The following is a 27,750-nucleotide window of genomic DNA, read 5'->3' as shown; positions in this document are numbered from 1 at the left end:
TGTGTAGTTGGTGCTGTATGATGTTAAAATGGGTTTAAATTGTGTGTGTTTCTCTCAGTGGATGTGACTCTGGATCCTGATACAGCTCATCCTGATCTCATGCTGTCTGATGATGGGAAACAGGTGAAACACGGAAACATCCGACAGAAAATTCCTGATTCTCCACAGAGGTTTAATCAGTGTTCCTGTGTTCTGGGAAAGGAGGGATTCTCCTCAGGGAGGTTTTACTATGAGGTTCAGGTCAGAGGGAAGAGTAACTGGGATTTAGGAGTGATCAGTGAGTCCAGTAACAGGAAGGGGAAGATTAAAGCCAGTCCTGAGAATGGACTCTGGTCTATATGGCTGAGGAATGAAACTGAATATAAAGCTCGTGATTCTCCCCCTGTCCTCCTCTCCTTAAATCAGGTTCTCCAGAAGGTGGGGGTGTTTGTGGATTATGAGGAGGGTCTGGTCTCCTTCTATGACGTTGATACCAGCTCTCATATCTACTCTTTCACTGGTCAGTCTTTCACTGAAAAAATCTATCCATACTTCAGTCCCTGTCTCAATGATGGAGGTAAAAACTCAGCTCCACTGATCATCACTCCTGTTCATCATCATAAATGAGCTTCTTTTACCCCAAAATAATATTTTCTCTGATTTTTTACACAAAAAAAGTTAATCTTTCTATTTATATATAAAATATAAACGGGTGGGTTAAACGATGCATGATTTTACAGTAATCAAGTAAAAATATTAATTAGGTGTTTTTTTCCTCCATAAAGTTTCTGTTAGTGATGTAAAATAGACTTATGTTTTACGTAAGAACTTTATTTAGATTTTTATTGTGAGGTAAACAGAATGCAGAATGTCCTGTGGTGTGACGTAATATGAATGAATTATGAAATATAAACCCTTATATAGAATAAATCAGTAATATCTGAATTGTTTATAATGGCTTTAATCATGTTTACTTTACCAGTATAAGGTTGTAAAATGGATCAGACTCCTACAATAATTATCACAGGACATTTTTAAGGCTTTGTAATGGAAATGATCAGGTTTGCCAAGACTGGGATTACTTTCTGAATTGATATCCTGTCACAGTTTGTTGAGATTTCCAGTTACCTGTCACTCTTACTTTTTCTGAGTCAGTTTACATCCCCTCTATGGGAATCACTTTCCCAAGTGACAAACTTTGGACTAAAAAATTGCTGAAATTTCAGCAAACTTGTTGCTGCTGAATACTAACTCCAGCTCCCTCATAATATTCAAAAGATGAAAAAATAAACAGTTTATCATCCAAATACAGCAGTAAGGACTGAAAACATTAATCCCCAAAAATACTCTTTATAAAGCATTGAATGTGCTTGTGGCATTGCAGTAGCTGAAAGGCATGCAATTAAATTCAAACAGCCCAAAATCCTTGGGCTTCTATTCTCAGCCAAAATCTATGCTAGATAATATGTTTGGGACTGAAAGAAATGACATTTAGTGAACTTCCACTTGAGCTGATGTTGTTGTAACCTCCAGCTGCTTCACATGATCTTCAAAAGATGAAGATGAGAACACTTATCTTTGAAATATAACAGTAAGGACTGAAAACGTCCTCTCCAAAAATACCCTTCATAAGGTATTAAAATTTGCATGTAGCATTGCAGTAGGTGAAAGGCATGCACTTAAGTTCAAACAGCCCAAAATCATTGGGCTTCTATTTCTCAGCAAACTCTAAGCTAGAAAACAATCTTGGGACAAAAAGAAAAATACCTTTAGCAAACTTCAACTTCAGCTGATATTTCAACCTGCAAAACATTATCTCCAGCTGCCTCACATGAGCTTTAAAAGATGAAGAAAAAAACACGTTATCATCCAAATATAGCAATAAGGACTAAAAACATTCCTCTCCAGAAACACTCTTCAAAAGGTGTTTGAATGTACTTGTAGCATTGCAGTAGCTGAAAGGCATGCCATTAAATTCAAACAGCCCAAAATTATTGGGCTTCTCTTTCTCAGCCAAACTCTAAGTTAGATAACTTTTGGGACTAAAACAAATCACATCTGGCAAACCTCAACTGGAGCTGATGTTGTAACCTGCTGAACTCCAGCTGCCTTAGATGATCTTCAAAAGATGAAAAAAATCACTTCATAAGGCATTAAAATGTGCCTGTAGCATTGCAGTAGCTGAAAGGCATGCAATGAAATTCAAACAGCCCAAAGTCTTAGGCTTCTAAGTTAGATAACCATCTTGGGACTAAAAGAAATACATATTAGATTCATTCATTTTAGATGATGTTCTAAGTTGCTAAACAATAACTCCAGCTAACTCAGAGGATCTTCAAAACATAAAGAAAAATACTTATTGTCCAAAATGTTCCTCTCCAAAAATACACTTCAAATGGCATTTGAATGTGCTGGTAGCATTGCAGTAACCAAAAGGCATGCAATTAAATTCGAACAGCCCAAAATTCAAGTAGAATATACTTTTAAACAGCATATTAATAAGCTTACAGGTAAGCTGAGGCTACATATTGTATGTATTGTGTAGGCTACATTGTTTGATTGATTGATTGATTGATTGATTGATTAATTGATTGATTTATTGAACCTGCTGCCCCTCTTGAATTAAACAGTCCAAACATTGCTTCTGTCAGATTTATTTGAAGTAATCAGACAAAAACAGTTTTTCAGTGCCAAAAGAAGAAGAAAAATCATGCAATAGCATTAGTTTAAAACATTAATGATTAGTGTCATAATAACAAAATAATATCAGAAAATAAGTTACAAATAAGAAATGTTAAATTGTTTTAGCATTCATTACCTGGATACAACAAAGCATTGACTGTCGGTACACAAACTCAAACTTCAAGACTTTAGATCGCCTGTCAAGTTCCCTCAAAGAGTAAGAATTGACTAACTATCCCAAAATACACACATTTTAATTCTGAAGTGCTTTGTACTATGATTCTATGTAAAACAACTCATTCAAACCGTGCAGATGCTATGGTTTTGAATGTCAGCTGTGCAGACCAGACTAAACAAAGATAATCTAACATGAGATATATGACCAGGACCACCCATAACCCAAAATATAATCATGTTTCACTAAAATAAATATAATATACTTTAATATGTGAGGAAAGTAACTATAAATATATGTGATTTAAAATTTTGTTTGATTACATAATAAATAATTGATATATGACTAATCACAGCAAATCACATTAAATTCTTAGGTGATTAAGTACTAGACTAATTGGTGGACAGGAAAAATGGAAAATGGAATGGAAATGGATAATACAGACATAATAGTGGTTACTTTTGCACAAGTATTTGTGAAAAAGTAGGAGAGCAGTTTCGGCTGTGGCATAGAATGTTTTGATATTTAGTGTAGAAATGTAAATATACTCAACAATTAAAACAGCAAAATGTATTCACAGCATGTGGCATTTTTTTCTTTAAAAAATCCAGTCCCAGCTCTTGCCATTGTTTCAGATGTAGTGAAAGTTGGAATTTCAGTCATTTTTAAATGTAAACTCCATTTATGTCATCTAAAAGAAAAAGTAAATGTAAAAGGCATTAGTTAAATTTCTTCAAGTTGTATTACATTCTTTTTTAAATGGATTTTAAGAGTTGTAAGAGTCTGTAAGCTGTTGTAAGAGTCTCTTACCTTAAAGAAACCTTTATTAAGCAACTGCAGATCTTCCTGACTCACACTGGTGGAGTATTTGCCAAAGTTGGCTAAAACCCAGTCAGTGTAAGTGTTAGTGGTGGAGCTGCAAGGTATACCTGTAAGAAAGCATTAGAATAAGAAGTTATCAAAAGGCTGTGTACTAAAACAAAAAGAACGTCAATATATGTGAGGAGATGGTCTAAATTAATTACCTGAACTATTGATTTTCTGCATGTCCTTCAGGTAATTCACCAAAGCAAGTGTGATTTCCTTCTGTTTACTCCCACTCATGTTCTCATATGTCATGTTCAGTCCTTTAACACTGTTGGGAAACAGTTAAATCCAAATTACTTGAGTTCATCACTTTTTCAAAGCTTTTTTTCTGTATTTGTTTTTTTAGTTTTTAACTCTGTTTAAAAGCTCAAGTGTTGCTAGAATCACAGTGGTCAATTCAAGTCACAAATCTGATGACTTGGACATGGATTCAGACCTAAATATGAATATATAAATATTAAATGAATATCAGTCACATCCATAATGATTGGCCCATGTGCAGAGCTTTCGCATGGAAGGGTGCATTTTTCAATATTATACATTATCACATATTATTAAATTACTAATGTCTTATATAGTGTCATTTTATCATTGATTGTAGATATTTTGGGCACATTTTAGAAATCCACTTGTTCCACTTCTTAAATCCAAATATTTCTGAAGAGTATCATATATTTGACTGGTTATACTGTATTTATATAGTACAGAGATTAAACCCAAATGTCAGTTTCTTTAATTCTGTTTCTTCTCAGGTTTTTCCTTTCCATTCTGGTTAAATGATGTACCTTTTTTATCAATAGTGTCAAGTTTCTATAAGTTTCATATGTATTATTACTTTTTATTATTGGTTTGCTAGTTTAAAACAGCTCATGGATAAAGTACTTTGGGCTGGAGTTCAGGCTTTCCTAGGGAGATATATCAGAGTGAAAGGGCGGAGATAGAGTGGTGGAAGGTTGCAAAAACTCCTTATAATATGTGAGAGAAGTGAATTTAAAGATTTAAAGGATGATGGATTTTTAGGCTCAGTTCCTCCTCCTAAAAGTTGGTTATTTCATAACAACACTATAATAATGAATTGAATTTTGTCTATATATTTATCTATTTTCAAATTGCTCGTTTGGTGTAAACTGGATTGTGGGAATACAATTCTGTTCCACCTCATGTACGACATGTGATGTGAATGCAAATTCTTGAATGCACCAGTTAAGAACCGGCTGGAAAAGGTATTACACATTAATGGTTTTAATTGTCATTTCCTAATAAAACAGAGTGTAATAAAACAGTGTGGCTAAATAGACTTTCATTTGCTTACATATTTCTCATCATTTAATCTTTCATAATTACACTAAAGTAGTAAGATTTCTGTTAAATTAGCAATTAGCAAGCTAAAAGCAACGTTACTAAGAATGAAATTCCACTTCACAGAGTCTTATTTGACATTCTCTTTTTCAAACTGCTGTAATCATTTCAAAAACTATTTTTTTCTGTTTAAACTTAATATTTTACAAGTGGGCTTTTTTAAGGAGAAATTCACATTTCCAGCACTTTCCAGCAAATGTTGCTTATTTAATTTCAAAAAACATACAAAAAAGAAGGATAACAATGTAAAATGCACTCACATTATTTGGTAAACGCCACAGTCGACCTTTGTTAATGTAGATTTTAACATATTTCCAGTCAGACTGGGGAGGAGAGGAACCAGTTTACTACAAAACCAGTCATTCCAATCAGCTCTTGAGAAGTTGGAGAATCGACTGCTGATTATGCCAAATGTCTGATTCATTATGAAGTCCCTCGCCAAGGGTTGTGATTGTAAAGTCTAGAATAGAGAGTAAAAAATAGAAGAAATGTCAGTTATACTTTGCCATTTTATAAGTGTTTTTGTATGAAAAGATTTTATATGTAAAAAACTCTATATTTAAAGTTAGAATAGAATAAGGTGAAGTAACTTAATGGCTTTACCTTTGAGCTGTTAGCAAGAGCCGCCAAAAACGCTTGAAGATTCTTCAAAGCATCACCTTCCTTCAAACGGTCAAAAACCACTTTTATCGCATCTGTGTTTTGAAGTGCTTCAGAACTCATGTTCAGATAATAGACTTGAGACACATTATATAATCCCAGTGATGGAACCTGCAAAAGAAGAAGATTCAGAAGTTCGAACTCAGTTCTTTGTTAACTTCACAACATTGATGCTACAAGCAAAATTCTTGCATTGGCTCAAGACCCCTACCTTAGAAAAATCAGGACTGAGTGACTGCAGATCGTCCGAACTTGCATGGATAGAGAATTTGCCAAAGTTTACCAAAAGCCAGGCAGTGGAAGTATTGGTATCGGATCTACAGGGTAAGCCTGTGTGAAAAAAAAGTCAAGAGTTTTTAAAACAATGTGAAAAGTGCAATATAAATATGTACCTAAGTAGATTATATAAATTAATTACCTGATCCACTGACTTTCTGAGACTGTTTCATGTAATTCATCAAAACTAGTGTGATGTCCTTCTGTTTACTCAGAGACATTTTGTCAAAAGCCATGTCCAGCCCTTTAACACTGTGGAGAAATACATAAAATACTTTATTGTATATATTCTCTTTACACACCAAAACTGTATTTTTAAAAAAGCAGCATGTTTTTTTTTTACCACAGTAAACATCCACTTACATTATTTGGTAAGTGCTGCAGTCGACCTTTGCTAATATTGTTTTTAGCATTTCTGAAGTCAAACTGGGGAAAAGAGGAACCAGTTTAACACAAAACCAGTCATCCCACTCAGCTCTGGAAAAGCTTGAGAAATAACTGCTGATTATGCCAAACGTCTGATTCATCATTAAGTCAGTCAGCGCAGGTTGCAGTTGTACTGTCTGAAAAGAGAAATTTATTTATTTAGTCTTTCCTTTCAAATTACAAGCACATAAAGGTATTTCAAAGGTATTTTTTGCACCATTACCCCATAGAACAAATTGAGTTAAAAGTCCAAAAGAAAGGGGGGGGGGTAATACTTTTCCTAAGGATTAGTAAACCCTTCAAGCAGTCGATACAAATATAGCTAAAGTTCAGCAACCTAGCTGCTGGTTAACTATTCATTATACTTGTCCTATATACTGTTCCTTAATTTCTCTGCAATGGCAAGCAGAAATAGCTTTATTATCTTTAGTTTTACTTGATTATTTAGTTCCATCTTAAATGCTGCAGCCTCTGTTTACATCTGTTGCACCATTTAAGGTGGAATGTGAAAGTTAACTAGATAGCTAGCTACTGACAAGAACTACTAGATTTATTATGCTTGATATGACAAAAAGTCTATCAAATATTGCAACTATACATTAAACTGGGGCACATTTCCATTGAATTGGGACACCCTACCCCTAGATATGAAAGCACAAAACAGAGAGGACGAGCCAAAGGGTTGAAATGGATACAGAATACAGGACAGTATAAATTAAGTGGAAAACTGTACCTTTGAGCTATTTGCAAAAGCCCCCAAAAACTGCTGAAGATTTGTCAAAGCATTGCCTTCCTTTATCTGGTCAAAAACAGCTTTGATCATATCTGTGTTCTGACTGGATCCAGATCCACTTATGTTCAGGTAGTAGACCTGAGACTCCTTGAACAGTCCCAGCGATGGAAGCTACAAAAAAATATTCAGAACTTTTAATATATTTCTGTATATTTCATCATGAGCTGAACCACATTTATCCTAGCCGGGAATCTACTGTATGTATGTGAGGCTCCTACCTTAGAAAACTCAGGATTGATTGACTGTAGATCTTCCAAACTTACATGGACACAGTATTTGCCAAAGTTTGCCAAAAGCCAATCCGTGGAGGTAATGGTGTCAGATCCACAACGTGAGTCTGCATCAAATTGGTCAACAACACAGTGTTACAAATATATAACAACTTACTAAGAAACAAGATACAAAACATGCAATGAAACAAATAAGTAGTGAACAAAATACAAACAAATCACCTGAACCACTGAGTTTCCAGGAATTCTTCAGGTAATTCAACAAAACAAGTGTGATGTTCTTCTGAGAACTCAAAGGCATGTTCTCAAATGCCATGTTCAAGCCTTTAACACTGATGGGAAAAAAAAAATTCAAATCACTAATCACTGAATTCCGCTTCGACACCAAAACCATGTATATAATACGCCCTTAAAAAGGAAAGGATTTCACCACAGTAAAAACACCCACTCACATTATTTGGTAAACTCCACAGTCGACCTTCGCTACTATGGTTTTTAACATCTCTCCAGTCAGACTGGGGAGTAGAGGAACCAGTCTGATACAAAACCAGTCATTCCAATCAGCTCTGGAGAACTGGGAGAACTGAGCACTGATTATACCAAATGTCTGATTCATCATGAAGTCCCTCACCACAGGATTTATTTGTATCGTCTAAAAAGGAGAGAAATAGGAATGGAAGTTGTTTCTTGTTCACAGTCAGTTTGCAAGAGCATTTCATGAAGGACTTAATATCCAGAACTTCCATAAAATCAATGCTACAGGACATCTACCTCAATCAATTAACCGATTTTACCTTTGAGACGTCAGAAAGAGCCGACAGGAAATCTTGAACATTCTTCAAAGCATTGCCTTCCTTCAGACGATCAAAAACCACTTTCATCATATCTGCGTTCTGAAGTGCTTCAGAACTGATGTTCAGATAAGAGACTTGGGTCGTATTCTGCAAAAGAAGATCAAGAGGTTATTCATTAATCTCTGCAGAGATTTTACAACATTTTCTCCTGCAATGAATCTTGTTCCCAGGGTTGAATCTCCTACCTTAATCAAATCAGGATTGAGCAGCTGTAGATCAACCAGATTAGCATGGATGTAGAATTTGCCAAAGTTGATCAAAAGCCAAGCATTGGAATTATTAGTGTCTGATTTGCAAGGTGTGCCTGTAACAGATCAGTCAATGATGCAACGTTAAAAACATAAAGAAGGTCCTTAAGATTCCATATAAAGATGAGTCAGTGATCAGGGGTTAAAGTAATTACCTGAACCATTGAGTTTCTGAGACTGCTTCAGGTAATTCACCAGAACAAGGGTGATGTCCTTCTGAGAACTCAAAGGCATGTTCTCAAATGCCATGTTCAAGCCTTGAACTCTGTTGGGAAACAATCAAATTCGAATTATATTTATATACAGATTTAATTTACATATTAAAACTGTCTTTTGTAAAAGGAAGGATGATCTTCCACCACAGTGAAACACCCACTCACATTATTTGGTAAACGCCACAGTCGACCTTTGCTACTATGGTTTTTAGCATCTCTGCAGTCAGACTGGGGAGGAGAGGAACCAGTCTGATACAAAACCAGTCATTCCAATCAGCTCTGGAGAACTGGGAGAACTGAGCACTGATTATACCAAATGTCTGATTCATCATGAAGTCCCTCACCGCAGGATTTATTTGTATCGTCTGAAAAGGAGAGAAATAGGAATTGAAGTTGTTCCTTGTTCACAGAAGGTTTGCAAGAGTTTTTCATGAAGAACTTCCATAAAATAAATGTTACAGAACATCAACCTCAATCAATTAACTGACTTTACCTTTGAGACGTTAGAAAGAGCCGTCAGGAAATCTTGAACGTTCTTCAAAGCATTGCCTTCCTTCAGACGGTGAAAAACCACTTTCATCATATCTGCGTTCTGAAGTGCTTCAGAACTGATGTTCAGATAAGAGACTTGGGTCGTATTCTGCAAAAGAAGATCAAGAGGTTATTCATTCATTTCTGCAGAGATTTTATAACATTGACTCCTGCAATGAATCTTGTTCCCAGGGTTGAGTCTCCTACCTTAATCAAATCAGGATTGAGCAGCTGTAGATCAACCAGATTAACATGGATGTAGAATTTGCCGAAGTTGATCAAAAGCCAAGCATTGGAATTATTAGTGTCCGATTTGCAAGGTGTGCCTGTAACAGATCAGTCAATGACACAACGTTAAAAACATAAAGAAGGTCCTTAAGATTCAATATAAAGATGAGTCAGTGATCAGGGGTTAAAGTAATTACCTGAACCATTGAGTTTCTGAGACTGCTTCAGGTAATTCACCAGAACAAGGGTGATGTCCTTCTGAGAACTCAAAGGCATGTTCTCAAATGCCATGTTCAAGCCTTGAACTCTGTTGGGAAACAATCAAATTTATATTATGATTAGTTACAAATTTAATTTTCATATTTAAATTGTCTTTTACAAAGCGGTAAATGGAAGAATGTTCTTCCACCACAGTAAAACACCCACTCACATTATTTGGTAAACGCCACAGTCGACCTTTGCTACTATGGTTTTTAGCATATCTGCAGTCAGACTGGGGAGGAGAGGAACCAGTCTGATACAAAACCAGTCATTCCAATCAGCTCTGGAGAACTGGGAGAACTGAGCACTGATTATACCAAATGTCTGATTCATCATGAAGTCCCTCACCACAGGATTTATTTGTATCGTCTGAAAAGGAGAGAAATAAGAATGGAAGTTGTTCTTTGTTCACAGAAGGTTTGCCACAGTTTTTATGAAGGACATAAAATCTAGAACTTCCATAAAATCAATGCTACAGGACATCTACCTCAATCAATTAATCGACTTTACCTTTGAGACGTTAGAAAGAGCCGTCAGGAACTCTTGAACGTTCTTCAAAGCATTGCCTTCCTTCAGACGGTCAAAAACCACTTTCATCATATCTGCGTTCTGAAGTGCTTCAGAACTGATGTTCAGATAAGAGACTTGGGTCGTATTCTGTAAAAGAAGATCAAGAGGTTATTCATTCATTTCTGCAGAGATTTTACAACATTGACTCCTGCAATGAACCTTGTTCCCAGGGTTGAGACTCCTACCTTAATCAAATCAGGATTGAGCAGCTGCAGATCATCCAGATTGACATGGATGTAGAATTTGCCGAAGTTGATCAAAAGCCAAGCATTGGAATTATTAGTGTCCGATTTGCAAGGTGTGCCTGTAACAGATCAGTCAATGATACAACGTTAAAAACATAAAGAAGGTCCTTAAGATTCCATATAAAGATGAGTCAGTGATCAGGGGTTAAAGTAATTACCTGAACCATTGAGTTTCTGAGACTGCTTCAGGTAATTCACCAGAACAAGCGTGATGTCCTTCTGAGAACTCAAAGGCATGTTCTCAAATGCCATGTTCAAGCCTTGAACTCTGTTGGGAAACAATCAAATTCGAATTATATTTATATACAGATTTAATTTGCATATTAAAACTGTCTTTTGTAAAAGGAAGGATGATCTTCCACACCAGTGAAACACCCACTCACATTATTTGGTAAATGCCACAGTTGACCTTTGCTACTATGGTTTTTAGCATCTCTGCAGTCAGACTGGGGAGGAGAGGAACCAGTCTGATACAAAACCAGTCATTCCAATCAGCTCTGGAGAACTGGGAGAACTGAGCACTGATTATACCAAATGTCTGATTCATCATGAAGTCCCTCACCACAGGATTTATTTGTATCGTCTGAAAAGGAGAGAAATAGGAATTGAAGTTGTTCCTTGTTCACAGAAGGTTTGCAAGAGTTTTTCATGAAGAACGTCCATAAAATAAATGTTATAGAACATCAACCTCAATCAATTAACTGACTTTACCTTTGAGACGTTAGAAAGAACCGTCAGGAACTCTTGAACGTTCTTCAAAGCATTGCCTTCCTTCAGACGGTCAAAAACCACTTTCATCATATCTGCGTTCTGAAGTGCTTCAGAACTGATGTTCAGATAAGAGACTTGGGTCGTATTCTGTAAAAGAAGATCAAGAGGTTATTCATTCATTTCTGCAGAGATTTTACAACATTGACTCCTGCAATGAACCTTGTTCCCAGGGTTGAGACTCCTACCTTAATCAAATCAGGATTGAGCAGCTGCAGATCATCCAGATTGACATGGATGTAGAATTTGCCGAAGTTGATCAAAAGCCAAGCATTGGAATTATTAGTGTCCGATTTGCAAGGTGTGCCTGTAACAGATCAGTCAATGATACAACGTTAAAAACATAAAGAAGGTCCTTAAGATTCCATATAAAGATGAGTCAGTGATCAGGGGTTAAAGTAATTACCTGAACCATTGAGTTTCTGAGACTGCTTCAGGTAATTCACCAGAACAAGGGTGATGTCCTTCTGAGAACTCAAAGGCATGTTCTCAAATGCCATGTTCAAGCCTTGAACTCTGTTGGGAAACAATCAAATTCGAATTATATTTATATACAGATTTAATTTGCATATTAAAACTGTCTTTTGTAAAAGGAAGGATGATCTTCCACACCAGTGAAACACCCACTCACATTATTTGGTAAATGCCACAGTTGACCTTTGCTACTATGGTTTTTAGCATCTCTGCAGTCAGACTGGGGAGGAGAGGAACCAGTCTGATACAAAACCAGTCATTCCAATCAGCTCTGGAGAACTGGGAGAACTGAGCACTGATTATACCAAATGTCTGATTCATCATGAAGTCCCTCACCACAGGATTTATTTGTATCGTCTGAAAAGGAGAGAAATAGGAATTGAAGTTGTTCCTTGTTCACAGAAGGTTTGCAAGAGTTTTTCATGAAGAACGTCCATAAAATAAATGTTATAGAACATCAACCTCAATCAATTAACTGACTTTACCTTTGAGACGTTAGAAAGAACCGTCAGGAACTCTTGAACGTTCTTCAAAGCATTGCCTTCCTTCAGACGGTCAAAAACCACTTTCATCATATCTGCATTCTGAAGTGCTTCAGAACTGATGTTCAGATAAGAGACTTGGGTCGTATTCTGTAAAAGAAGATCAAGAGGTTATTCATTCATTTCTGCAGAGATTTTACAACATTGACTCCTGCAATGAACCTTGTTCCCAGGGTTGAGACTCCTACCTTAATCAAATCAGGATTGAGCAGCTGCAGATCATCCAGATTGACATGGATGTAGAATTTGCCGAAGTTGATCAAAAGCCAAGCATTGGAATTACTAGTGTCCGATTTACAAGGTGTGCCTGTAACAGATCAGTCAATGACACAACATTAAAAACATAAAGAAGGTCATTAAGATTCCATATAAAGATGAGTCAGTGATCAGGGGTCAAAGTAATTACCTGAACCATTGAGTTTATGAGACTGCTTCAGGTAATTCACCAGAACAAGCGTGATGTCCTTCTGAGAACTCAAAGGCATGTTCTCAAATGCCACGTTCAAGCCTTGAACTCTGTTGGGAAGCAATCAAATTTGAATTATATTTATAGACAGATTTAATTTACATATTAAAACTGTGTTTTGTAAAAGGAAGGATGATCTTCCACCACAGTGAAACACCCACTCACATTATTTGGTAAACTCCACAGTCGACCTTTGCTACTATGGTTTTTAGCATATCTGCAGTCAGACTGGGGAGGAGAGGAACCAGTCTGATACAAAACCAGTCATTCCAATCAGCTCTGGAGAACTGGGAGAACTGAGCACTGATTATACCAAATGTCTGATTCATCATGAAGTCCCTCACCACAGGATTTATTTGTATCGTCTGAAAAGGAGAGAAATAAGAATGGAAGTTGTTCCTTGTTCACAGAAGGTTTGCAAGAGTATTTCATGAAGAACTTCCATAAAATAAATGTTACAGAACATCAACCTCAATCAATTAACTGACTTTACCTTTGAGACGTTAGAAAGAGCCGTAAGGAACTCTTGAACGTTCTTCAAAGCATTGCCTTCCTTCAGATGGTCAAAAACCACTTTCATCATATCTGCGTTCTGAAGTGCTTCAGAACTGATGTTCAGATAAGAGACTTGGGTCGTATTCTGTAAAAGAAGATCAAGAGGTTATTCATTCATTTCTGCAGAGATTTTACAACATTGACTCCTGCAATGAATCTTGTTACCCGGGTTGAGACTCCTACCTTAATCAAATCAGGATTGAGCAGCTGTAGATCAACCAGATTAGCATGGATGTAGAATTTGCCGAAGTTGATCAAAAGCCAAGCATTGGAATTATTAGTGTCCGATTTGCAAGGTGTGCCTGTAAAAAATCAGTCAATGATACAACATTAAAAACATAAAGAAGGTCCTTAAGATTCAATATAAAGATGAGTCAGTGATCAGGGGTTAAAGTAATTACCTGAACCATTGAGTTTATGAGACTGCTTCAGGTAATTCACCAGAACAAGCGTGATGTCCTTCTGAGAACTCAAAGGCATGTTCTCAAATGCCATGTTCAAGCCTTGAACTCTGTTGGGAAACAATCAAATTTATATTATGATTAGTTACAAATTTAATTTTCATATTTAAATTGTCTTTTACAAAGCGGTAAATGGAAGGATGATCTTCCACTACAGTAAAACACCCACTCACATTATTTGGTAAACGCCACAGTCGACCTTTGCTACTATGGTTTTTAGCATCTCTGCAGTCAGACTGGGGAGGAGAGGAACCAGTCTGATACAAAACCAGTCATTCCAATCAGCTCTGGAGAACTGGGAGAACTGAGCACTGATTATACCAAATGTCTGATTCATCATGAAGTCCCTCACCACAGGATTTATTTGTATCGTCTGAAAAGGAGAGAAATACGAATGGAAGTTGTTCTTTGTTCACAGAAGGTTTGCCAGAGTTTTTATGAAGGACATAATATCTAGAACTTCCATAAAATCAATGCTACAGGACATCTACCTCAATCAATTAATCGACTTTACCTTTGAGACGTTAGAAAGAACCATCAGGAACTCTTGAACGTTCTTCAAAGCATTGCCTTCCTTCAGACGATCAAAAACCACTTTCATCATATCTGCATTCTGAAGTGCTTCAGAACTGATGTTCAGATAAGAGACTTGGGTCGTATTCTGTAAAAGAAGATCAAGAGGTTATTCATTAATCTCTGCAGAGATTTTACAACATTGACTCCTGCAATGAATCTTGTTCCCAGGGTTGAGTCTCCTACCTTAATCAAATCAGGATTGAGCAGCTGCAGATCAACCAGATTAGCATGGATGTAGAATTTGCCGAAGTTGATCAAAAGCCAAGCATTGGAATTATTAGTGTCCGATTTGCAAGGTGTGCCTGTAACAGATCAGTCAATGATACAACATTAAAAACATAAAGAAGGTCCTTAAGATTCAATATAAAGATGAGTCAGTGATCAGGGGTTAAAGTAATTACCTGAACCATTGAGTTTCTGAGACTGCTTCAGGTAATTCACCAGAACAAGCGTGATGTCCTTCTGAGAACTCAAAGGCATGTTCTCAAATGCCATGTTCAAGCCTTGAACTCTGTCAGGAAACAATCAAATTCATATTTTATTTATTTATGGTTTGATCTTTTACATCAAAACCATGTCTTTTGTAAAAGGAAGGATGATCTTCCAACACAGTGAAACACCCACTCACATTATTTGGTAAACGCCACAGTCGACCTTTGCTACTATAGTTTTTAGCATCTCTGCAGTCAGACTGGGGAGGAGAGGAACCAGTCTGATACAAAACCAGTCATTCCAATCAGCTCTGGAGAACTGGGAGAACTGAGCACTGATTATACCAAATGTCTGATTCATCATGAAGTCCCTCACCGCAGGTTCTATAGTCTAGAAATGAAAGAACAGGATTAGTCAATTGTTATTTTGTAATACTTAAGTGTAAGTCTAAGTCTAACTGATTTAATTGTCATCAATATTTCAATTTACCTTTGATTTATTGCACAGAGTTTCCAAGAATTCTTGCAAAGTATTTTCTTCCTTCAGACAATAAAATATTTGCTTGATGATTTCTGTGTTGTGTCCTCCTGCAGAACCCAAGGCTAGATCAGCTACTTGAGATATATTCAAAAATCCCTCTGATGAAGATCTATTAGCTGCACTTTTATCCATTGTGGAGATTAACATGTTGCATTTACTGATTGTTAAGGTTTGTTGTGTTACAGCTTCTGTTGTTCTTCCTTGTGAAGTTACAGCTTCTGTTTTAACTTGTGAAGTTACAGCTTCTGTTCTTCCTTTTGAAGTTTTAGCTTCTGTTGTTTTTCCTTGTGAAGTTACAGCTTCTGTTCTTCCTTTTGAAGTTACAGCTTCTGTTCTTCCTTGTGAAGTTACAGCTTCTGTTTTTCCTTGTGAAGTTACAGCTTCTGTTCTTCCGTGTGAAGTTACAGCTTCTGTTCTTCCGTGTGAAGTTACAGCTTCTGTTCTTCCTTGTGAAGTTACAGCTTCTGTTTTAACTTGTGAAGTTACAGCTTCTGTTCTTCCTTTTGAAGTTACAGCTTCTGTTTTAACTTGTGAAGTTACAGCTTCTGTTCTTCCTTTTGAAGTTTTAGCTTCTGTTGTTTTTCCTTGTGAAGTTACAGCTTCTGTTCTTCCTTTTGAAGTTACAGCTTCTGTTCTTCCTTGTGAAGTTACAGCTTCTGTTCTTCCTTTTGAAGTTACAGCTTCTGTTCTTCCTTGTGAAGTTACAGCTTCTGTTCTTCCTTTTGAAGTTACAGCTTCTGTTTTTCCTTGTGAAGTTACAGCTTCTGTTCTTCCTTGTGAAGTTACAGCTTCTGTTCTTCCTTGTGAAGTTACAGCTTCTGTTTTAACTTGTGAAGTTACAGCTTCTGTTCTTCCGTTTGAAGTTTTAGCTTCTGTTGTTTTTCCTTGTGAAGTTACAGCTTCTGTTCTTCCTTTTGAAGTTTTAGCTTCTGTTGTTTTTCCTTGTGAAGTTACAGCTTCTGTTCTTCCTTGTGAAGTTACAGCTTCTGTTTTAACTTGTGAAGTTACAGCTTCTGTTCTTCCTTTTGAAGTTTTAGCTTCTGTTGTTTTTCCTTGTGAAGTTACAGCTTCTGTTCTTCCTTTTGAAGTTACAGCTTCTGTTCTTCCTTTTGAAGTTTTAGCTTCTGTTGTTTTTCCTTTTGATGTTGTTCTTACATTTGGAGTTACAGATTCATTTGATGTTTCAGCTGACGTTTCAGATTCAACTGACGTTTCTTCTGAACTTCCAGATTCTATTGATGGGCTTTCATTTGATGACCAAGATTCTGCTGATGTTCTTCCCTTTGATGGTCTAGAATCTGCGGTTGTCCTTCCCTTTGAAGTTACAGAAACTGCTGTTGTTTTTCCTTTTGAAGTTCTCGATTTTGATGTTGTTCTTTCTTTTGTAGTTACAGATTCATTTGATGTCTCAGAGGAAGTTTCAGATTCAAATGATGTTTCTTTTGAACTTCCAGATTCTGCTGTTGGGCTTTCATTTGATGACCAAGACTTTGCTGATGTTCTTCCCTTTGATGGTCTAGAATCTGTGGTTGTTCTTCCCTTTGAAGTTACAGAAACTGTTGTTGTTTTTCCTTTTGAAGTTCTCAATGTTGACGTTGTTTCTTTTGTAGTTACAGATTCATTTGATTCTGCTGTTGGGCTTTCATTTGATGACCAAGACTTTGCTGATGTTCTTCCCTTTGATGTTCTAGAATCTGCTGTTGTTTGTCCCTTTGAAGTTTCACAATCTGTTGTTGTTCTTTCTTTTGAAGTAACAGTTTTTTTTGTTGTTCCAGATGAAGCTCCAGAATCAGCTGTTGTTTGAGAATCTGCTGTTGCTCTTCCCTTTGAAGTTTCAGATTCTTTTGTTGTTCTTTCTTTTGTAGTTAAAGGTTTTGTTGTTGTTTCAGATGCAGTTCCAGAATCAGCTGTGTTTCCTTTTGAAGTTTTAGATTCTTTTGTTGTTCTTTCTTTTGTAGTTAAAGGTTTTGTTGTTGTTTCAGATGAAGCTCCAGAATCAACTGTTGTTCGGCCCTTTGAAGTTGGAGAATTCGCTGTTGTTCTGCCCTTTGAAGTTGAGAAATCTGTTGTTCTTTCATTTGATGTCCTAGGTATTAATGTTGTTTTACCTTTTGAAGTTACCGTTTCGTTTGATGTTTCAGATGAAGCTTCAGATTCAAGTGACGTTGTATCTTTTGAAATTCCAGATTCTGCTGTTGTGCTTTCAGCTGATGACCCAGATTTTGATGTTCTTCCCTTTGAAGTTACAGAAACTGCTGTTGTTTTTCCTTTTGAAGTTTTAGCTTCTGTTGTTTTTCCTTGTGAAGTTACAGCTTCTGTTCTTCCTTTTGAAGTTACAGCTTCTGTTTTAACTTGTGAAGTTACAGCTTCTGTTCTTCCTTTTGAAGTTTTAGCTTCTGTTGTTTTTCCTTGTGAAGTTACAGCTTCTGTTCTTCCTTTTGAAGTTACAGCTTCTGTTCTTCCTTTTGAAGTTTTAGCTTCTGTTGTTTTTCCTTTTGATGTTGTTCTTACATTTGGAGTTACAGATTCATTTGATGTTTCAGCTGACGTTTCAGATTCAACTGACGTTTCTTCTGAACTTCCAGATTCTATTGATGGGCTTTCATTTGATGACCAAGATTCTGCTGATGTTCTTCCCTTTGATGGTCTAGAATCTGCGGTTGTCCTTCCCTTTGAAGTTACAGAAACTGCTGTTGTTTTTCCTTTTGAAGTTCTCGATTTTGATGTTGTTCTTTCTTTTGTAGTTACAGATTCATTTGATGTCTCAGAGGAAGTTTCAGATTCAAATGATGTTTCTTTTGAACTTCCAGATTCTGCTGTTGGGCTTTCATTTGATGACCAAGACTTTGCTGATGTTCTTCCCTTTGATGGTCTATAATCTGTGGTTGTTCTTCCCTTTGAAGTTACAGAAATTGTTGTTGTTTTTCCTTTTGAAGTTCTCAATGTTGACGTTGTTTCTTTTGTAGTTACAGATTCATTTGATTCTGCTGTTGGGCTTTCATTTGATGACCAAGACTTTGCTGATGTTCTTCCCTTTGATGTTCTAGAATCTGCTGTTGTTTGTCCCTTTGAAGTTTCACAATCTGTTGTTGTTCTTTCTTTTGAAGTAACAGTTTTTTTTGTTGTTCCAGATGAAGCTCCAGAATCAGCTGTTGTTTGAGAATCTGCTGTTGCTCTTCCCTTTGAAGTTTCAGATTCTTTTGTTGTTCTTTCTTTTGTAGTTAAAGGTTTTGTTGTTGTTTCAGATGCAGTTCCAGAATCAGCTGTGTTTCCTTTTGAAGTTTTAGATTCTTTTGTTGTTCTTTCTTTTGTAGTTAAAGGTTTTGTTGTTGTTTCAGATGAAGCTCCAGAATCAACTGTTGTTCGGCCCTTTGAAGTTGGAGAATTCGCTGTTGTTCTGCCCTTTGAAGTTGCGAAATCTGTTGTTCTTTCATTTGATGTCCTAGGTATTAATGTTGTTTTACCTTTTGAAGTTACCGTTTCGTTTGATGTTTCAGATGAAGCTTCAGATTCAAGTGACGTTGTATCTTTTGAAATTCCAGATTCTGCTGTTGTGCTTTCAGCTGATGACCCAGATTTTGATGTTCTTCCCTTTGAAGTTACAGAAACTGCTGTTGTTTTTCCTTTTGAAGTTTTAGCTTCTGTTGTTTTTCCTTGTGAAGTTACAGCTTCTGTTCTTCCTTTTGAAGTTACAGCTTCTGTTTTAACTTGTGAAGTTACAGCTTCTGTTCTTCCTTTTGAAGTTTTAGCTTCTGTTGTTTTTCCTTGTGAAGTTACAGCTTCTGTTCTTCCTTTTGAAGTTACAGCTTCTGTTCTTCCTTTTGAAGTTTTAGCTTCTGTTGTTTTTCCTTTTGATGTTGTTCTTACATTTGGAGTTACAGATTCATTTGATGTTTCAGCTGACGTTTCAGATTCAACTGACGTTTCTTCTGAACTTCCAGATTCTATTGATGGGCTTTCATTTGATGACCAAGATTCTGCTGATGTTCTTCCCTTTGATGGTCTAGAATCTGCGGTTGTCCTTCCCTTTGAAGTTACAGAAACTGCTGTTGTTTTTCCTTTTGAAGTTCTCGATTTTGATGTTGTTCTTTCTTTTGTAGTTACAGATTCATTTGATGTCTCAGAGGAAGTTTCAGATTCAAATGATGTTTCTTTTGAACTTCCAGATTCTGCTGTTGGGCTTTCATTTGATGACCAAGACTTTGCTGATGTTCTTCCCTTTGATGGTCTATAATCTGTGGTTGTTCTTCCCTTTGAAGTTACAGAAATTGTTGTTGTTTTTCCTTTTGAAGTTCTCAATGTTGACGTTGTTTCTTTTGTAGTTACAGATTCATTTGATTCTGCTGTTGGGCTTTCATTTGATGACCAAGACTTTGCTGATGTTCTTCCCTTTGATGTTCTAGAATCTGCTGTTGTTTGTCCCTTTGAAGTTTCACAATCTGTTGTTGTTCTTTCTTTTGAAGTAACAGTTTTTTTTGTTGTTCCAGATGAAGCTCCAGAATCAGCTGTTGTTTGAGAATCTGCTGTTGCTCTTCCCTTTGAAGTTTCAGATTCTTTTGTTGTTCTTTCTTTTGTAGTTAAAGGTTTTGTTGTTGTTTCAGATGCAGTTCCAGAATCAGCTGTGTTTCCTTTTGAAGTTTTAGATTCTTTTGTTGTTCTTTCTTTTGTAGTTAAAGGTTTTGTTGTTGTTTCAGATGAAGCTCCAGAATCAACTGTTGTTCGGCCCTTTGAAGTTGGAGAATTCGCTGTTGTTCTGCCCTTTGAAGTTGCGAAATCTGTTGTTCTTTCATTTGATGTCCTAGGTATTAATGTTGTTTTACCTTTTGAAGTTACCGTTTCGTTTGATGTTTCAGATGAAGCTTCAGAATCTGCTGTTGTTTGTCCCTTTGAAGTTTCAGAATGTGTTGTTGTTCTTTCTTTTGAAGTTCCAGTTTCTGTTGATGTTTCAGATGAAGTTCCAGAATCAGCTGTTGTTTGTCCCTTTGAAGTTTCAGAATGTGTTGTTGTTCTTTCTTTTGAAGTTCCAGATTCTGTTGATGTTTCAGATGAAGTTCCAGAATCAGCTGTTGTCTGTCCCTTTGAAGTTTCAGAATGTGTTGTTGTTCTTTCTTTTGAAGTTACAGTTTCTGTTGATGTTTCAGATGAAGTTCCAGAATCAGCTGTTGTCTGTCCCTTTGAAGTTTCAGAATGTGTTGTTGTTCTTTCTTTTGAAGTTACAGTTTCTGTTGATGTTTCAGATGAAGTTCCAGAATCAGCTGTGGTTTCTTTTGAAGTCTCAGATCTTGTTGTGATTATGTTTGAAGTTCCAGAATCTGCTGTTGTTTCTTTTGAAGTTCCAGATTCTGTTGTGATTACGTTAGAAGTTCCAGAATCAGCTGTTGTTTGTCCCTTTGAAGTTTCAGAATGTGTTGTTGTTCTTTCTTTTGAAGTTCCAGTTTCTGTTGAGGTTTCAGATGAAGTTCCAGAATCAGCTGTGGTTTCTTTTGAAGTCTCAGATTTTGTTGTGATCATGTTTGAAGTTCCAGAATCAGCTGTGGTTTGTGCCTTTGAAGTTTCAGAATGTGTTGTTGTTCTTTCTTTTGAAGTTACAGTTTCTGTTGAGGTTTCAGATGAAGTTCCAGAATCAGCTGTTGTTTGTCCCTTTGAAGTTTCAGAATGTGTTGTTGTTCTTTCTTTTGAAGTTCCAGTTTCTGTTGATGTTTCAGATGAAGTTCCAGAATCAGCTGTTGTCTGTCCCTTTGAAGTTTCAGAACGTGTTGTTTTTCTTTCTTTTGAAGTTCCAGATTCTGTTGATGTTTCAGATGAAGTTCCAGAATCAGCTGTTGTTTGTCCCTTTGAAGTTTCAGAACGTGTTGTTGTTCCTTCTTTTGAAGTTCCAGATTCTGTTGATGTTTCAGATGAAGTTCCAGAATCAGCTGTTGTTTGTCCCTTTGAAGTTTCAGAATGTGTTGTTGTTCTTTCTTTTGAAGTTCCAGTTTCTGTTGATGTTTCAGATGAAGTTCCAGAATCAGCTGTGGTTTCTTTTGAAGTCTCAGATTTTGTTGTGATCATGTTTGAAGTTCCAGAATCAGCTGTTGTTTGTCCCTTTGAAGTTTCAGAATGTGTTGTTGTTCTTTCTTTTGAAGTTCCAGTTTCTGTTGATGTTTCAGATGAAGTTCCAGAATCAGCTGTGGTTTCTTTTGAAGTCTCAGATTTTGTTGTGATTATGTTTGAAGTTCCAGAATCAGCTGTGGTTTGTGCCTTTGAAGTTTCAGAATGTGTTGTTGTACTTTCTTTTGAAGTTACAGTTTCTGTTGAGGTTTCAGATGAAGTTCCAGAATCAGCTGTTGTTTGTCCCTTTGAAATTTCAGAATGTGTGGTTGTTCTGTCTTTTGAAGTTACAGTTTCTGTTGAGGTTTCAGATGAAGTTCCAGAATCAGCTGTTGTTTGTCCCTTTGAAGTTTCAGAATGTGTTGTTGTTCTTTCTTTTGAAGTTACAGTTTCTGTTGATGTTTCAGATGAAGTTCCAGAATCAGCTGATGTCTGTCCCTTTGAAGTTTCAGAATGTGTTGTTGTTCTTTCTTTTGAAGTTCCAGTTTCTGTTGATGTTTCAGATGAAGTTCCAGAATCAGCTGTTGTCTGTCCCTTTGAAGTTTCAGAACGTGTTGTTTTTCTTTCTTTTGAAGTTCCAGATTCTGTTGATGTTTCAGATGAAGTTCCAGAATCAGCTGTTGTTTGTCCCTTTGAAGTTTCAGAATGTGTTGTTGTTCTTTCTTTTGAAGTTCCAGATTCTGTTGATGTTTCAGATGAAGTTCCAGAATCAGCTGTTGTTTGTCCCTTTGAAGTTTCAGAATGTGTTGTTGTTCTTTCTTTTGAAGTTCCAGTTTCTGTTGATGTTTCAGATGAAGTTCCAGAATCAGCTGTGGTTTCTTTTGAAGTCTCAGATTTTGTTGTGATTATGTTTGAAGTTCCAGAATCAGCTGTTGTTTGTCCCTTTGAAGTTTCAGAACGTGTTGTTTTTCTTTCTTTTGAAGTTCCAGATTCTGTTGATGTTTCAGATGAAGTTCCAGAATCAGCTGTTGTTTGTCCCTTTGAAGTTTCAGAATGTGTTGTTGTTCTTTCTTTTGAAGTTCCAGATTCTGTTGATGTTTCAGATGAAGTTCCAGAATCAGCTGTTGTTTGTCCCTTTGAAGTTTCAGAATGTGTTGTTGTTCTTTCTTTTGAAGTTCCAGTTTCTGTTGATGTTTCAGATGAAGTTCCAGAATCAGCTGTGGTTTCTTTTGAAGTCTCAGATTCTGTTGTGATTACGTTTGAAGTTCCAGAATCAGCTGTTGTTTTTCCCTTTGAAGTCTCAGAATGTGTTGTTGTTCTTTCTTTTGAAGTTACAGTTTCTGTTGATGTTTCAGATGAAGTTCCAGAATCAGCTGTGGTTTCTTTTGAAGTCTCAGATTTTGTTGTGATTACGTTAGAAGTTCCAGAATCAGCTGTTGTTTGTCCCTTTGAAGTTTCAGAATGTGTTGTTGTTCTTTCTTTTGAAGTTCCAGTTTCTGTTGATGTTTCAGATGAAGTTCCAGAATCAGCTGTGGTTTCTTTTGAAGTCTCAGATTTTGTTGTGATCATGTTTGAAGTTCCAGAATCAGCTGTTGTTTGTCCCTTTGAAGTTTCAGAATGTGTTGTTGTTCTTTCTTTTGAAGTTCCAGTTTCTGTTGATGTTTCAGATGAAGTTCCAGAATCAGCTGTGGTTTCTTTTGAAGTCTCAGATTTTGTTGTGATTATGTTTGAAGTTCCAGAATCAGCTGTGGTTTGTGCCTTTGAAGTTTCAGAATGTGTTGTTGTACTTTCTTTTGAAGTTACAGTTTCTGTTGAGGTTTCAGATGAAGTTCCAGAATCAGCTGTTGTTTGTCCCTTTGAAGTTTCAGAATGTGTTGTTGTTCTGTCTTTTGAAGTTACAGTTTCTGTTGAGGTTTCAGATGAAGTTCCAGAATCAGCTGTGGTTTCTTTTGAAGTCTCAGATTTTGTTGTGATCATGTTTGAAGTTCCAGAATCAGCTGTTGTTTGTCCCTTTGAAGTTTCAGAATGTGTTGTTGTTCTTTCTTTTGAAGTTCCAGTTTCTGTTGATGTTTCAGATGAAGTTCCAGAATCAGCTGTGGTTTCTTTTGAAGTCTCAGATTTTGTTGTGATTATGTTTGAAGTTCCAGAATCAGCTGTGGTTTGTGCCTTTGAAGTTTCAGAATGTGTTGTTGTACTTTCTTTTGAAGTTACAGTTTCTGTTGAGGTTTCAGATGAAGTTCCAGAATCAGCTGTTGTTTGTCCCTTTGAAATTTCAGAATGTGTGGTTGTTCTGTCTTTTGAAGTTACAGTTTCTGTTGAGGTTTCAGATGAAGTTCCAGAATCAGCTGTTGTTTGTCCCTTTGAAGTTTCAGAATGTGTTGTTGTTCTTTCTTTTGAAGTTACAGTTTCTGTTGATGTTTCAGATGAAGTTCCAGAATCAGCTGTTGTCTGTCCCTTTGAAGTTTCAGAATGTGTTGTTGTTCTTTCTTTTGAAGTTCCAGTTTCTGTTGATGTTTCAGATGAAGTTCCAGAATCAGCTGTTGTCTGTCCCTTTGAAGTTTCAGAACGTGTTGTTTTTCTTTCTTTTGAAGTTCCAGATTCTGTTGATGTTTCAGATGAAGTTCCAGAATCAGCTGTTGTTTGTCCCTTTGAAGTTTCAGAATGTGTTGTTGTTCTTTCTTTTGAAGTTCCAGATTCTGTTGATGTTTCAGATGAAGTTCCAGAATCAGCTGTTGTTTGTCCCTTTGAAGTTTCAGAATGTGTTGTTGTTCTTTCTTTTGAAGTTCCAGTTTCTGTTGATGTTTCAGATGAAGTTCCAGAATCAGCTGTGGTTTCTTTTGAAGTCTCAGATTTTGTTGTGATCATGTTTGAAGTTCCAGAATCAGCTGTTGTTTGTCCCTTTGAAGTTTCAGAATGTGTTGTTGTTCTTTCTTTTGAAGTTCCAGTTTCTGTTGATGTTTCAGATGAAGTTCCAGAATCAGCTGTGGTTTCTTTTGAAGTCTCAGATTTTGTTGTGATTATGTTTGAAGTTCCAGAATCAGCTGTGGTTTGTGCCTTTGAAGTTTCAGAATGTGTTGTACTTTCTTTTGAAGTTACAGTTTCTGTTGAGGTTTCAGATGAAGTTCCAGAATCAGCTGTTGTTTGTCCCTTTGAAGTTTCAGAATGTGTTGTTGTTCTGTCTTTTGAAGTTACAGTTTCTGTTGAGGTTTCAGATGAAGGTCCAGAATCAGCTGTTGTTTGTCCCTTTGAAGTTTCAGAATGTGTTGTTGTTCTTTCTTTTGAAGTTCCAGTTTCTGTTGATGTTTCAGATGAAGTTCCAGAATCAGCTGTGGTTTCTTTTGAAGTCTCAGATCTTGTTGTGATTATGTTTGAAGTTCCAGAATCTGCTGTTGTTTCTTTTGAAGTTCCAGATTCTGTTGTGATTACGTTAGAAGTTCCAGAATCAGCTGTTGTTTGTCCCTTTGAAGTTTCAGAATGTGTTGTTGTTCTTTCTTTTGAAGTTCCAGTTTCTGTTGTTGTTTCAGATGAAGTTCCATCATCTGTTGATGTTTCAGATGAAGTTCCAGAATCAGCTGTTGTATGTCCCTTTGAAGTTTCAGAATGTGTTGTTGTTCTTTCTTTTGAAGTTCCAGTTTCTGTTGATGTTTCAGATGAAGTTCCAGAATCAGCTGTGGTTTCTTTTGAAGTCTCAGATTTTGTTGTGATTATGTTTGAAGTTCCAGAATCTGCTGTTGTTTGTCCCTTTGAAGTTTCAGAATGTGTTGTTGTTCTTTCTTTTGAAGTTCCAGTTTCTGTTGATGTTTCAGATGAAGTTCCAGAATCAGCTGTTGTTTGTCCCTTTGAAGTTTCAGAATGTGTTGTTGTTCTTTCTTTTGAAGTTCCAGTTTCTGTTGAAGTTTCAGATGAAGTTCCAGAATCAGCTGTTGTTTGTCCCTTTGAAGTTTCAGAATGTGTTGTTGTTCTTTCTTTTGATGTTACAGTTGCTTTTGATGTTTCAGATGAAGTTCCAGAATCAGCCGTTGTCTGTCCCTTTGAAGTTTCAGAATGTGTTGTTGTTCTTTCTTTTGAAGTTCCAGTTTCTGTTGATGTTTCAGATGAAGTTCCAGAATCAACTGTGGTTTCTTTTGAAGTCTCAGATTTTGTTGTGATCATGTTTGAAGTTCCAGAATCAGCTGTTGTTTGTCCCTTTGAAGTTTCAGAATGTGTTGTTGTACTTTCTTTTGAAGTTACAGTTTCTGTTGAGGTTTCAGATGAAGTTCCAGAATCAGCTGTTGTTTGTCCCTTTGAAGTTTCAGAATGTGTTGTTGTTCTTTCTTTTGAAGTTACAGTTTCTGTTGAGGTTTCAGATGAAGTTCCAGAATCAGCTGTTGTTTGTCCCTTTGAAGTTTCAGAATGTGTTGTTGTTCTTTCTTTTGATGTTACAGTTGCTTTTGATGTTTCAGATGAAGTTCCAGAATCAGCCGTTGTCTGTCCCTTTGAAGTTTCAGAATGTGTTGTTGTACTTTCTTTTAAAGTTACAGTTTCTGTTGAGGTTTCAGATGAAGTTCCAGAATCAGCTGTTGTTTGTCCCTTTGAAGTTTCAGAATGTGTTGTTGTACTTTCTTTTGAAGTTACAGTTTCTGTTGAGGTTTCAGATGAAGTTCCATAATCTGCTGTTGTTTGTCCCTTTGAAGTTTCAGAATGTGTTGTTGTTCTTTCTTTTGAAGTTCCAGTTTCTGTTGATGTTTCAGATGAAGTTCCAGAATCAGCTGTTGTCTGTCCCTTTGAAGTTTCAGAACGTGTTGTTTTTCTTTCTTTTGAAGTTCCAGATTCTGTTGATGTTTCAGATGAAGTTCCAGAATCAGCTGTTGTTTGTCCCTTTGAAGTTTCAGAACGTGTTGTTGTTCTTTCTTTTGAAGTTCCAGATTCTGTTGATGTTTCAGATGAAGTTCCAAAATCAGCTGTTGTTTGTCCCTTTGAAGTTTCAGAATGTGTTGTTGTTCTTTCTTTTGAAGTTCCAGTTTCTGTTGATGTTTCAGATGAAGTTCCAGAATCAGCTGTGGTTTCTTTTGAAGTCTCAGATTTTGTTGTGATCATGTTTGAAGTTCCAGAATCAGCTGTTGTTTGTCCCTTTGAAGTTTCAGAATGTGTTGTTGTCCTTTCTTTTGAAGTTCCAGTTTCTGTTGATGTTTCAGATGAAGTTCCAGAATCAGCTGTGGTTTCTTTTGAAGTCTCAGATTTTGTTGTGATCATGTTTGAAGTTCCAGAATCAGCTGTTGTTTGTCCCTTTGAAGTTTCAGAATGTGTTGTTGTTCTTTCTTTTGAAGTTACAGTTTCTGTTGAGGTTTCAGATGAAGTTCCAGAATCAGCTGTTGTTTGTCCCTTTGAAGTTTCAGAATGTGTTGTTGTTCTGTCTTTTGAAGTTACAGTTTCTGTTGAGGTTTCAGATGAAGTTCCAGAATCAGCTGTGGTTTCTTTTGAAGTCTCAGATTTTGTTGTGATCATGTTTGAAGTTCCAGAATCAGCTGTTGTCTGTCCCTTTGAAGTTTCAGAACGTGTTGTTGTTCTTTCTTTTGAAGTTCCAGATTCTGTTGATGTTTCAGATGAAGTTCCAGAATCAGCTGTTGTTTGTCCCTTTGAAGTTTCAGAACGTGTTGTTGTTCTTTCTTTTGAAGTTCCAGATTCTGTTGATGTTTCAGATGAAGTTCCAGAATCAGCTGTGGTTTCTTTTGAAGTCTCAGATTTTGTTGTGATCATGTTTGAAGTTCCAAAATCAGCTGTTGTTTGTCCCTTTGAAGTTTCAGAATGTGTTGTTGTTCTTTCTTTTGAAGTTCCAGTTTCTGTTGATGTTTCAGATGAAGTTCCAGAATCAGCTGTGGTTTCTTTTGAAGTCTCAGATTTTGTTGTGATTATGTTTGAAGTTCCAGAATCAGCTGTGGTTTGTGCCTTTGAAGTTTCAGAATGTGTTGTTGTACTTTCTTTTGAAGTTACAGTTTCTGTTGAGGTTTCAGATGAAGTTCCAGAATCAGCTGTTGTTTGTCCCTTTGAAGTTTCAGAACGTGTTGTTGTTCTTTCTTTTGAAGTTCCAGATTCTGTTGATGTTTCAGATGAAGTTCCAGAATCAGCTGTGGTTTCTTTTGAAGTCTCAGATTTTGTTGTGATCATGTTTGAAGTTCCAGAATCAGCTGTTGTTTGTCCCTTTGAAGTTTCAGAATGTGTTGTTGTTCTTTCTTTTGAAGTTCCAGTTTCTGTTGATGTTTCAGATGAAGTTCCAGAATCAGCTGTGGTTTCTTTTGAAGTCTCAGATTTTGTTGTGATTATCTTTGAA

General features: G+C 36.5%; 2 protein-coding genes across 54 annotated transcripts in view; one reads left to right on the top strand and one right to left on the bottom strand.

The window, feature by feature from the left end:
• The window catches only part of LOC111191213 (nuclear factor 7, ovary-like), a 430,228-nt gene extending 426,800 nt beyond the window's left edge, over positions 1-3,428 (top strand). For all 4 annotated transcript variants that reach the window (XM_049482620.1, XM_049482619.1, XM_049482617.1 and 1 more), the window contains exon 7: positions 59-3,428. In XM_049482620.1, coding sequence (XP_049338577.1) covers positions 59-606 — 548 coding nt within the window. In that variant the 3' untranslated portion in view covers positions 607-3,428. The remainder of the gene's footprint in view (positions 1-58) is intronic.
• On the bottom strand, positions 2,618-21,007 carry LOC103025969 (serine-rich adhesin for platelets-like). Of its 50 annotated transcripts, XM_049482526.1 has the most exons (41): positions 15,363-17,461; positions 15,070-15,263; positions 14,843-14,952; positions 14,625-14,743; positions 14,380-14,526; positions 14,039-14,238; positions 13,806-13,915; positions 13,588-13,706; positions 13,343-13,489; positions 13,015-13,214; positions 12,790-12,899; positions 12,572-12,690; positions 12,327-12,473; positions 11,999-12,198; positions 11,774-11,883; positions 11,556-11,674; positions 11,311-11,457; positions 10,983-11,182; positions 10,758-10,867; positions 10,540-10,658; positions 10,295-10,441; positions 9,954-10,153; positions 9,721-9,830; positions 9,503-9,621; positions 9,258-9,404; positions 8,930-9,129; positions 8,705-8,814; positions 8,487-8,605; positions 8,242-8,388; positions 7,900-8,099; positions 7,670-7,779; positions 7,436-7,554; positions 7,158-7,328; positions 6,362-6,561; positions 6,141-6,250; positions 5,934-6,052; positions 5,666-5,833; positions 5,323-5,522; positions 3,862-3,971; positions 3,647-3,765; positions 2,618-3,527 (listed from the first exon to the last, which is right to left on the bottom strand). In XM_049482526.1, exons 1-41 carry the CDS (start codon positions 15,558-15,560, stop codon positions 3,519-3,521), a joined length of 5,859 nt encoding a protein of 1,952 aa, XP_049338483.1. In that variant the 5' UTR covers positions 15,561-17,461; the 3' UTR covers positions 2,618-3,518. The 50 variants fall into 50 exon arrangements, with proteins under 50 accessions (XP_049338483.1, XP_049338507.1, XP_049338484.1 ...); XM_049482550.1 differs by lacking the exons at positions 13,343-13,489; positions 13,588-13,706; positions 13,806-13,915 and having other exon boundaries at positions 13,015-13,040; positions 14,065-14,238; positions 15,363-21,007; XM_049482527.1 differs by lacking the exons at positions 10,295-10,441; positions 10,540-10,658; positions 10,758-10,867 and having other exon boundaries at positions 9,954-9,979; positions 11,009-11,182.
• Positions 21,008-27,750: the final 6,743 nt, after the last annotated feature.

The sequence above is a fragment of the Astyanax mexicanus genome, chromosome 8, assembly GCF_023375975.1.
Source record: "Astyanax mexicanus isolate ESR-SI-001 chromosome 8, AstMex3_surface, whole genome shotgun sequence".
NCBI classification, from domain to species: Eukaryota; Metazoa; Chordata; class Actinopteri; order Characiformes; family Acestrorhamphidae; genus Astyanax; species Astyanax mexicanus.
Note: the sequence above shows the minus strand (reverse complement) of the source record. Positions and strands in the feature narration are given on the sequence as shown.

Excerpts from the sequence above, each read along its gene's own strand:
- LOC103025969 (XM_049482550.1), bottom strand. The coding sequence starts at position 20,924 with ATGATCACAACAAAATCTGAGACTTCAAAAGAAACCACAGCTGATTCT. Across the intron at positions 8,100-8,241 it reads CTCTTTCTGACGTCTCAAAG|ACGATACAAATAAATCCTGT; the intron begins GTAAAATCGGTT and ends TCTCCTTTTTAG. Across the intron at positions 3,766-3,861 it reads GCAGAAAATCAATAGTTCAG|GTATACCTTGCAGCTCCACC; the intron begins GTAATTAATTTA and ends GCTTTCTTACAG.